Source organism: Episyrphus balteatus, chromosome 2 (assembly GCF_945859705.1).
Source record: "Episyrphus balteatus chromosome 2, idEpiBalt1.1, whole genome shotgun sequence".
NCBI classification, from domain to species: domain Eukaryota; kingdom Metazoa; phylum Arthropoda; class Insecta; order Diptera; family Syrphidae; genus Episyrphus; species Episyrphus balteatus.
Genome location: NC_079135.1, coordinates 46,135,698 through 46,145,732, shown reverse-complemented (window position 1 = coordinate 46,145,732; position 10,035 = coordinate 46,135,698). Strand labels below are relative to the sequence as shown.

General features: G+C 30.7%; 2 protein-coding genes across 2 annotated transcripts in view; both read right to left on the bottom strand.

Annotated features, from left to right (window-relative positions):
* Window positions 1-274: 274 nt before the first annotated feature.
* LOC129912110 (uncharacterized) lies at window positions 275-4,487 on the bottom strand. Its single transcript, XM_055990231.1, has 2 exons — window positions 4,148-4,487; window positions 275-1,184 (listed from the first exon to the last, which is right to left on the bottom strand). Exons 1-2 carry the CDS (start codon window positions 4,322-4,324, stop codon window positions 936-938), a joined length of 426 nt encoding a protein of 141 aa, XP_055846206.1. The 5' UTR covers window positions 4,325-4,487; the 3' UTR covers window positions 275-935.
* A 4,948-nt stretch (window positions 4,488-9,435) lies between these two features.
* The window catches only part of LOC129908410 (ammonium transporter Rh type A), a 46,792-nt gene continuing 46,192 nt past the window's right edge, over window positions 9,436-10,035 (bottom strand). Inside the window, exons 7-9 of the mRNA XM_055984870.1 lie at window positions 9,930-10,023; window positions 9,775-9,871; window positions 9,436-9,629 (exon numbers count right to left, since the gene is read on the bottom strand). Coding sequence (XP_055840845.1) covers window positions 9,509-9,629; window positions 9,775-9,871; window positions 9,930-10,023 — 312 coding nt within the window. The 3' untranslated portion in view covers window positions 9,436-9,508. The remainder of the gene's footprint in view (window positions 9,630-9,774; window positions 9,872-9,929; window positions 10,024-10,035) is intronic.

The following is a 10,035-nucleotide window of genomic DNA, read 5'->3' as shown; positions in this document are numbered from 1 at the left end:
CGAGTATTTTATGAGTAATTCAATAGGCAATACAAAATAAAAATGAACATTTTGATGAAAACCACAGCATGAGTGAGTACCTATGTAGGTATAGATATTATTTATTTAAAAATGAAAGTGAGACTTGAGGTGATCAATATTTTTATTTACTGAAGTTGCTCTTGCTATAGGTACTTATTGAGAAATACAACATTCAGTGAGTGGATTCTAAAAACAAGAGGTTTATACTATTCCGTTCAAATTAAATTAGAGAGAAAAATAGCATCATGGTATATCACTTTTTTTATTTTAATTCTATTTAATTAAACTATTGTAAAAAATAAATCTTAAAACTAATGTTTCTATTGAGTAAAATGGCTAGGAATACATAAAGTTATTCGTTGATTAGAATTATTATATGATAAGCTTAGTTCTTCTGAGTAAAAAAAACTATTCTTCGAAGCAAGTTTATTTTATGGTTTCGTGAAAAATAATAAATAAAGCTTAGTAAAAAAAATTACTGGGTCCAAAAATTAAAAAAAAAAATCGAAGTAAGCAAGCTCCAAAAACTAGAAAAGTATGACCCTAATCTTAAATGAGTTATTTAGCATTCTTTTATCTGTCTAAATTAATGTTTTATTTTCATGATCTCTTGATTAACCCTTTATGAATTAAATTGAATCAATTTATTTAATTAAATATTTTTTTGCGTAACAAATAAAGTAGTAAGAGTCACTTATCTAAATCAAATCTGCTAGTTTAAGCCTGCTAAAGTAGCTACTATTTAATATAAAAAGCATCAATTAAAGAGGGCATACAATTACATACCTACTTTAAAAGAGAATTGACAATTAAAATAAACTTGCTTCGTAGATTACTAACACAGTTTTTTTTCCCCTTTATGGATAGTTATTTTTTTTATCAAATGAGTTTTAATTAAATAAATTATAATAAAATTATGTTTTAAGATCTTCAGCTACAGTCGTTAAGAGACTCAATCTAGATGATGAGAGGGAAGTTTGTGCAATGTCGGCTTCATCGATGGTTGCATTCGTTAATAATGGATATGGCCATTCATGACATATTGTGGGTCCATTGTAGTCTCGTAGTGTTGAAATAAGTTTATCCAATCGATCAACTTCTAAGAGATCTGCATTAAATTCTTTACATTCATCGATTAGTTGATTAACATTTGATTCGAGGACCTGAGTGTAAATAAAAAAATGCATTAAGTTTTAGAATAAATTTTATAAAAGCTTTAAGATGCAGAAGGTTTTTAAATAGTCAGTCTAAATTGAAGAAGTCGATATTATTATCTATGCAAACTTATTGGGTAGTATGCAAAAAGATTATTTTATTGAGATCGATATAAAAAAATACGAAAAAGTAAGACTAAGTAAAGATATTGATCTTATCTTTTTGTAAACGTAATTGTATGTCTTGTGGTTTCATTTTTTTTAAGGAGTAAAGAAATCATAGTTTAAAATAACTTGGCCCCAAAGAGCATAAAATATGTGTTCTTAAATTTATTCTAAGAGATGACCACACCATTCAAATTCATCATTGACCATTGTTTGACTATTTTAAACTGACAACTCCTACAAATATTATTATTTTTAATTTTTCGAATTTTTTTTACAAATTTTTAAGATGATCATTTTGAAGAACACATTTATCTAAAATGACCGTCCTTTAAAGTTGCTCTAACTCATCCAAAATTATTGAGTCTTCAAAATATTAAATACAATTTTTTTTTTCCCTAAATCAAAATAAAAAAAATTATTTAGCGGTTAAAAAAGGTTGAAGAGAGTCCAATAATGAATTAATAGAAACGTATCGAATAGTAATTAAATTTGCAAAACCAATTTTCTGAGCCAGTGTTTTTTGGGATCCAATTTTTCAAAAACTGTGGGTGGTATTAGGTTTATTTAGAAGAAAAAAAAGAAATTTTCGAGGGTAATTTCAAGAAGCCAGAAAATTTTTCATACAAAATCTGGCTTTTTTTTCCTAGAAAAAAAGGGGAATAATTCCAGAATTTCTGGCATTTTTTCCAAAAAAAAAAAAAAATCTGGCGTAAATTCAATCAGAAGCCAGTTCACACAGCTAGAAATTTTCTGCTTGCTCAAGTTACACTTATCTCGCTCTTTCCTTCCATTTATCGTAGGTGCCAAAATTTTGAATCTTAGACAAAAAAGGCAATTTTTGAAATCCTTTTTTTCTCGTTAAGAGGTACACCTCGAATTTTCTTTCGAAAATTTGGAAATAAATTTGTAATTTTTGTACCTACTCATATCTGAAAACCAAAACTTGTTTTTTGACACCATCTGCCTCCGAATGTAAGACAAAAAAAAATTTTTGGATGCAAATAACACATCACCCCGATCTTCAAGAAAAGTTTGGTTTTTAGTTATGAATAGAGCTTAAAAAGACCATTATTTTGATGTCTAATAGATGAATTTGAAGAAAATTCTTTAAAATGCATATTTTTTTCGAAAATCTGAAAAAAATAAATTTGAAAATTTTTTACTTAAATTCATAGGAATGTTCACTGTGAACTAATGAATGAAAAAAATACTTGTTTTGAGACTTTGGTCCGTAGATTTCTGCTTCCGTATACATACACTCCGCTTCAACTGAATAAGCACACAAATTTTCAAAGGTATTTTGTGTATTTCTACCTAAGATTGAGCTTTAATGTGTCATTTGATGATGTGATGATGATGCTTGTGATGTTAAGAAAAAAAATCGGAAAGAATAATTCACAAAGTACCGCTTTTTTTTTCTTGTTCTCTTATAAAGCGTGCCATATGGAAAAATGCAGTTTTTTTTTGCGTCAACTGAATAGACACACGGTCTTTCAAGGTCAATATCTTCGTTGTTTATGAGAGCTTTGAGGTGATTGGCATACCAAATCAAAGGTTGAAATGTTCTCAGTGAGATTTTGTCATTTAATTAAAATTTAAAAAAAAGTAGTATATTAAAAGCTTTGAATACTGTCGACAGAGCTAAAATTAATTTGTTAACGGAACAAGTACTGACCGGGTCTGCTATAGCTACCAAAATTGATCGGAGTTTTAGTGTGTTGCCTATTCATACCTCAGAAATAAAAGTTCGTACAGGAAAAACATGAATTGAAGCAAAACACGACAAAAATAGCAGTTAATCGACGAGAAATTTTGAGATCTGCCTCCAATTCATTTGACTCTTGGGCAAAAATCAAACAAAAAGCTGGTGTTACTGCAAGTGTTTCAACTTGTGCAATATGTGCAACACCCTTCCGGATGGAATCCAAAGTGGCCCTGCTTATTCTGCTCACTAATATTTTTTTTTAAAATTGCCTTTTAAGTAATTTCTTCACTAAATTTTCTTATGGTTCCAATACCCGCCTTCAAGTCGCAGGTAAATTAAAAGTCACCACTTTATAAACATTTTGCTTCGAATTATCTATACAAAAATCAAATGCATTCAAGAAAATTTGACCCAGAAATCATCGATTCAAGCTAATCAAATTACAATCGAAATTTCTCTATTTAAATTTAGTCTTTTCTTATTAATAGTATGCAGGAATCCGTTATTGGAAAATTATATCGCTTTTTTTTTTGTTGTTGTTATAATAATAAACAAACATACATAGAAAATTTCCATAGCTGTATAATTATCTCCATGACTCAAGAACCGGAATAAAAGATTCATTATATACTAACATATGCCCATTTACACTCCCCAGTACTCTTTGGCTGCATAATTTTTAAACCCACAGTAAAAAATTTAATCAAAATTCTGAACATTAGTCGCTTATCAGTAAACAAATTTATTCTTAAGGCCAACACAACTCTAAAAGAGATAAAAAAAAATAATCACATTTATCAAAACATAAACAACAATACGATTTCAAAATTTTTTTTGTAGCAATAAACAATTCAACTGGAAGCTTTAAGTTCGACACACACAATCACACTCTCTCTCTCACAAACACAAATCAGACTTTCAATTCAATTGATTACGCTGACAACAAAAAGAACCTCCACTGCATAATTTATTGGATTAGACAATAAATATTCGAAAATTATGCTAACGAGATTAGAATTTGATTTGTTTTGAAAAAAAAAAGAAAATAGGAATTTCATCGCACAACAAGAGTTTACATAATTTCTAATATTTTATTTACCAAAATATCTATGTGCAAATTTATAACACATTTCAACACTTGACGTACGCGTTCGCGTAACTTCTCAACTGTCACTATATTTTGTCTAATGAGACTAATTGACATTATTTGTGGTGACGAATTTTTCACACTAGGCGCGTCAGTACCATCTGAGGGCAAACCACCGGAGAGACTCATTAGGGTTTGAGATCTGGTTGGTGGTTTTGAAAATACGGACCCAAAAAGTGTCGTTGTTATGGTCGCTCTATAGTTGAATTGATACACACTGCTGGTATATGTAGCTGGCTTTCCAATGAACCAACTGAGCGGCACTAAATTAAGTTCAGATTAACATGCCCAGCGTACTAAGTTTGATGCAGTCGTCGTTGTCAGAGTGTATAGGTATATTCTATGCGTGAAAGGGGGGGTATAGCTATCAGCAGTGCTTTAAGGTTTGTTTACCGTTTTCCTTCTATCTAAATTCAAAGAGTGGGGGAAGTGGAGTATTGGAACTTGTGGAAGTTGTATGAATTAACGATGAGACAAGACTTTATATGCAAATATCGTCTAATAGAATGGAGGGTTGGTTGGTGGTTGAGTATGGAAGTGAAGAATATACATGCACGAAATACTTAAACAGCGCGGGGGACTATTACCCTACTCTCACAAACAGAATACTGGAACACCTATAAACTGTTGGACATTCAATTAGTGTGTGAGCTTTGAGAATGTTAAAATCATTCCCAAACCAATTCCAATAAGCAAAGTACACAAAGTGAGGCGAACAGAGATTTTAAATTTAAACAAACAGTCGTCACGTGGATGTAGATAAATGGGAAATGAAACACACAAACAACAGCAGAAAAAAAAGAAAAACAAAAAGAAAAAAAAAAAACAAAGAAAAAGTAGAAAAAGAACAGAAATAATTTAATGAATGATTTAATTACGTATACGACACAGTGAACCAAAGTTAAACAGAAACAAAAAAAAAAAGTGAAGCCATAGGGTGATACTGAATTTTTGGAATTCCTATTTCTGTAAACGAAATTAATTAATTTTCAATATAATACGGGGAATTTATTTTAAGTGATGGAATTTTTATTGGCGGATTTAACAAAAGCCTATGTTTGTTAAATTTCTGGGAGAGGCAGATATTTTATTCTTGTTGATTTCATAAATTTAAGTATATCTACTCCTATATATTGGATTTAGTTGACAAGTTGAAAATTTTGAATATTGTTTTATAATTGAAAAAAATTATTGTCACCTGAAAATTATTTCACCATTAAATATATTAAAAAAATGAAAATGTTTTCTTCGGACTTTTCACAGAATCGAAATAGCCCCCCCCCCCCCACAACAGCAACACCACGTTGCTACGGTATTTAAAGAGCCGTATATATATAGCCAGACAGACTTAATTTTGAATTTACTAATTTTTCAAAATTTGGCCTTAACATTTTAAACGTGGAGATTTTTTTTAGGTATGTTTGAATTCAATTTGGGAGGAAATTACTCCTACCACTTAAAAGATGGAAAATTGTGTCTTATTTGCACATAATTTTGTTGATATCATTTATTTTATTTATTTCAAACAAAATGTTTGAAAAAAAAAAAAAACAAATAGTGTCAATAAGGAGCCTTTACCTACTGAAAAGTATTCCGTTATTAATTTATTCAAATAATAGCCTTTGGAATTTTAGTTTTGATCAATTTTCAAGTTGTTTTTAACACCGGGAATTGTCAGTATTTTTGAATTCGATTAAAAATTAAACAACAACACAAACACGGTTTAGGGTTAAAGGTTCCATTCTATATTGTGGTTGTTGTTGGGACTACGGTTACATTTTCTAAAACGTAGCACTGTTAACGAGATTCTTTATTTATTTATGTATGTGACTTCTTTTTAATAATTGTATGTTTCGAAAATAGATACTTGTGTGAAACTTCGGAAATGATGTGATGTCTTGATTATGAATTATTTTATATTTCAATTGGATTTAAACGCGAAACCGTGGTGTCCATAACGATGTTATCAGTGGAGTGAATTCGAGTATTTTGGTACACTTGTTTGTTTTTTAAATATATGTATTTTGGAAAATTTTGAATCAAACTTATCTGAAACTTGTTAATACATGCAATAGTATATATTTATTATTATAGCTCCGTGTATGGAATGATTTGCAGTGTTTTTTTTGTTTGTAAAAAAGTTATGATTTAAAACTTTTCTGAACTCAAAAATGACACTTTTGGTAAGTGGAAGGCAATGTGGTACACAGTACACATCCATACATCTGCTAATATACTCTATACATATCGTCGCCGTAAAGCAAAATTGTTCTAAGTCACAAAAAGCAAATTTTACATGGGACAATGTTTTAAAGCGACAATTTTCTGCTCGTTTGCCATTCAAGTTATGTTTTTATAAAGTTTGTTCTTTTCTCTTGAATAAAATATACAAGTTTACCTCATTAGTAGGTGCATACTATTTTTAAATATTTCTTAAAACTAAAAACCCAAAATTTGACATAGAACAATTCTTATACAAGTACGTTTTTTCCTTAAATAAAAAGTGGACTTAGAACAATCAAGAATACTCGAGCTCATTTTCAGAAGGCTACTTCCCTGTTTTTATTGTTCTATGTCCTATTTCCCATTGAATTTTATTATCTGCTAAATGAAATTTTTTTTGACAAAAACGGTTTTTAAACTCGGAAAGAGCACCCTGAAAATAGTAAAACTGTATCATTTACTTATTTTTGGTGCCGTGAAATAACGCCGAGCGAAATAACGCCGAATTCCAACATTCGGCCTTATTTCGCAATGATAAAGTGAAATTACGCCGATTCGGCGTTATTTCACTTTTTCCTGCTAAGTGGAGCTTAGGAAAAATTTCTATGTAACCACCTGCAGTCAGTTTGGTATTGAAATGCCATATTTTTGGCACAGGGACATAAGGCCCACTGAATAAAAGCCACTATTTATTTGTGGGGCTTACGTCCCGCTTAAGTGAGACATAAGTTCCAAATTAAATGTCGGGCTTATGTCAAACTCAGGTTGGACAAAAGACCCACAAATAAAGGATGGGCGTTATGTCTCACTAACAAAGAATTTACAAATTATAAAATTATCTCCCAACTGGATAACTGTATTTGGGATAGTTACATAATTCAATTTTGCACTTATGTCCCACCTTATTGGCAAATAAGCCGATTCAATAGTGTATCCAATCAAGGGGATTGCAGCAGAGCAGCATGCTCCCAGCCTCCAAACCTATTTCACTGTTTATAAACCTAAGTCCTGGGTTTTATTGTTTTATTTATGTGCATACCAAACAAAACAGAGATATGTTTGTGTTATAACTTGGCAAACGCGAAACGAAAAATAAATTCTTACATAAGAATCTATTTAATTTTTGGAACCCGAACGCGAAGCGGAAAAAAATTTTGCCCACGGGAGAATCAATTTTGAGGTGTGAAAATAAAAATTCGCGCGAAAAAATTAAATAGATTCTTATGTAAGAATTTATTTTTCGCTTTGCTTTCCACCAACTGAAACAGTTGGGATCTATTTGTTTCTTATCATTATCTTATTCAAAGTTTCTTTTGCATTTAAAGAATCTGGAACAAAACGCGAATAAAATATAACAAAAGTTATAATTGTTCATTATTGTTTTATATTTCGAAAAGTGTGGGGCTTATGTCCCACTTGAATGAAAAATATATGGAGCTTATGTCCCACTCAAGTGGGATATAATTCTTAAATTAAATGTCAACCCACTCAAGTTGAACATAACTCCAATAAAAAAAAAGTGGGTGCTATATCCCTGGGCCTTTTGTCCCTGCGCCATGTTTTTGTACATTCTTAAGACTAATCTGTTAATGAATAAATAAGAGGCACATAAGACAAAAAACTTTTTTGGAACCTATACCTCGATTGGATGGACATAAGTCCCGAATTGGTATTGGGGCCATTCTGCCTTAATAATATGCCTTTGAAAATAAAAAAGGTTAGCAATTTAATATACTTCTATGCTCACTTTTCTAGCATTCGGGATTATTTCTCACTTGGGACTCGGCGTTATTTCACTTTGACAAAGCGCAATAAGGCCGAATGTTGAAATTCGGCGTTATTTCGCTTTTGTAAAGTGAAATAACGCCGAATTTTGGAATTCGGCGTTATTTCGCTCGGCGTTATTTCACGGCACCCTTATTTTCGGTAAAGAGTGGATTTAGAACAATTTTGCTTTACGCCGACGATATGTATTTCATGAGCGTCTTCATTTTTGGAATAAGCATTTAAGAAGTTTTTTTTTTAGTTTTTATAAAGCATGAAGAAAAAAAACAACATAAGATTAAAATATTAATTTAATTCTTGGTATATTCTAAAAAGAGATTACTATTCCACATTAGAGCATGGTTGATATACCATAGTATTAGCGAAACAGTGATATTTTACAAGAAAAGATTTTCGAATTTTTTACTTTTGGAATTTTTTTACAACATACATACCGTATAGTATAATTACCCACTTTGGCTAGTAGAAATTTTTTTTCGAACACTTTCCGCAATTTTTGTTTTGACGCACCTTTTAAATTTTCGGAATGTGGTTTTTACGCTTTTGTTGCTTTTATCGCTCTTGTCGCTTTTGTCGCACTTGTTGCCTTTGTCGTTTATGTCGCTTTGTTGTCTGAGTCACTTTTGTTGCTATTGTCGTTTTTAACACTCTTATCGCTTTTGTCGCTCTTGTGGCTTTTGTAGTTTTTATCGCTCTTATGTATCGCTTTGATGCACACAGCCAAAACCGCGAATCTGCATTTTTGGACATTTTAAATTTATTGCGTTATTTAATCTGTAATCGGTGCATCTATCGAATTGTGTCAACCCCAATCTTCTATCTGATGCATATCAGCCTAAACTATCAATGTCCGTTGCACGATTTTACATGAATTCCAAACCTTTGAACCCGTTTTTTTCGAAACTACAATTTTGCAGATTCGTGTTTTGGTGTTGTGCCAACGATATAAGGGGGTGGGGGATCTCAACTATGAAAAAATATCCAGCACTTTAAAGTATATCTAACGTTAGAAAAAACATTCCCCATGTTAAGATCCGAAAACTATTATAGGAATTTTGTAGTGACCTCTTCAAATATATATATAAGAACTTTAATGCAGGCTCCAGGAGCCTGCTTTAAAGTTCTTATACATATATATAAGATCCGAAAACCTTGATTTGTAATCAATATGAAATTTTTGAACTTAAAACAAAATATTGTTATGTAGAACAAAATGTAAAAAATCTGAAATCTAACGAAAATAAACTCAAAAAAGTAAATTTTTATTTTCCATACAACATTTTTTTTTTTCATAAATTACACAATTTAAATATCAATAGAAGCAACTGCAATTCTGGATTGTTTCCACAATGTTGCTCTCAATTTTGTTGAAATTAATTTTAATTCCTTTCTTCTTTTATCCAAATCATCAACTTCCTGAATAATACTATATTTTTTTTTTTCAATATCACCGTAGCATGCATAAAAAATATTTGCAAAACATATAGAATTTCTTTTAATTGTAATTCTTAAATATGAAATAAAATAAATAAATTTAATATCAACATTTGAAAATAATAATGAGATTTTACTATTGTTCTTTAATGTCTGGAACTTCCCAATAGACTTCATCCAGATGATGTTTTTCCTTATCAAGCTTTTTAATGCTGATGGCTTTCAAAAATGCACCTTTAAAAGAAAAAGCATTTAACATAAAAACATAGATATGAAAAAAATTCAAACTCACCAGTTACTAATCCCCCAATAATGGCCATTAGAACGGTTATAACAATTCCAAGCAACTGAAAACCTCCTTGTTTAAGGGCAGTTCTTCCATAACCCTTTTAAACGTT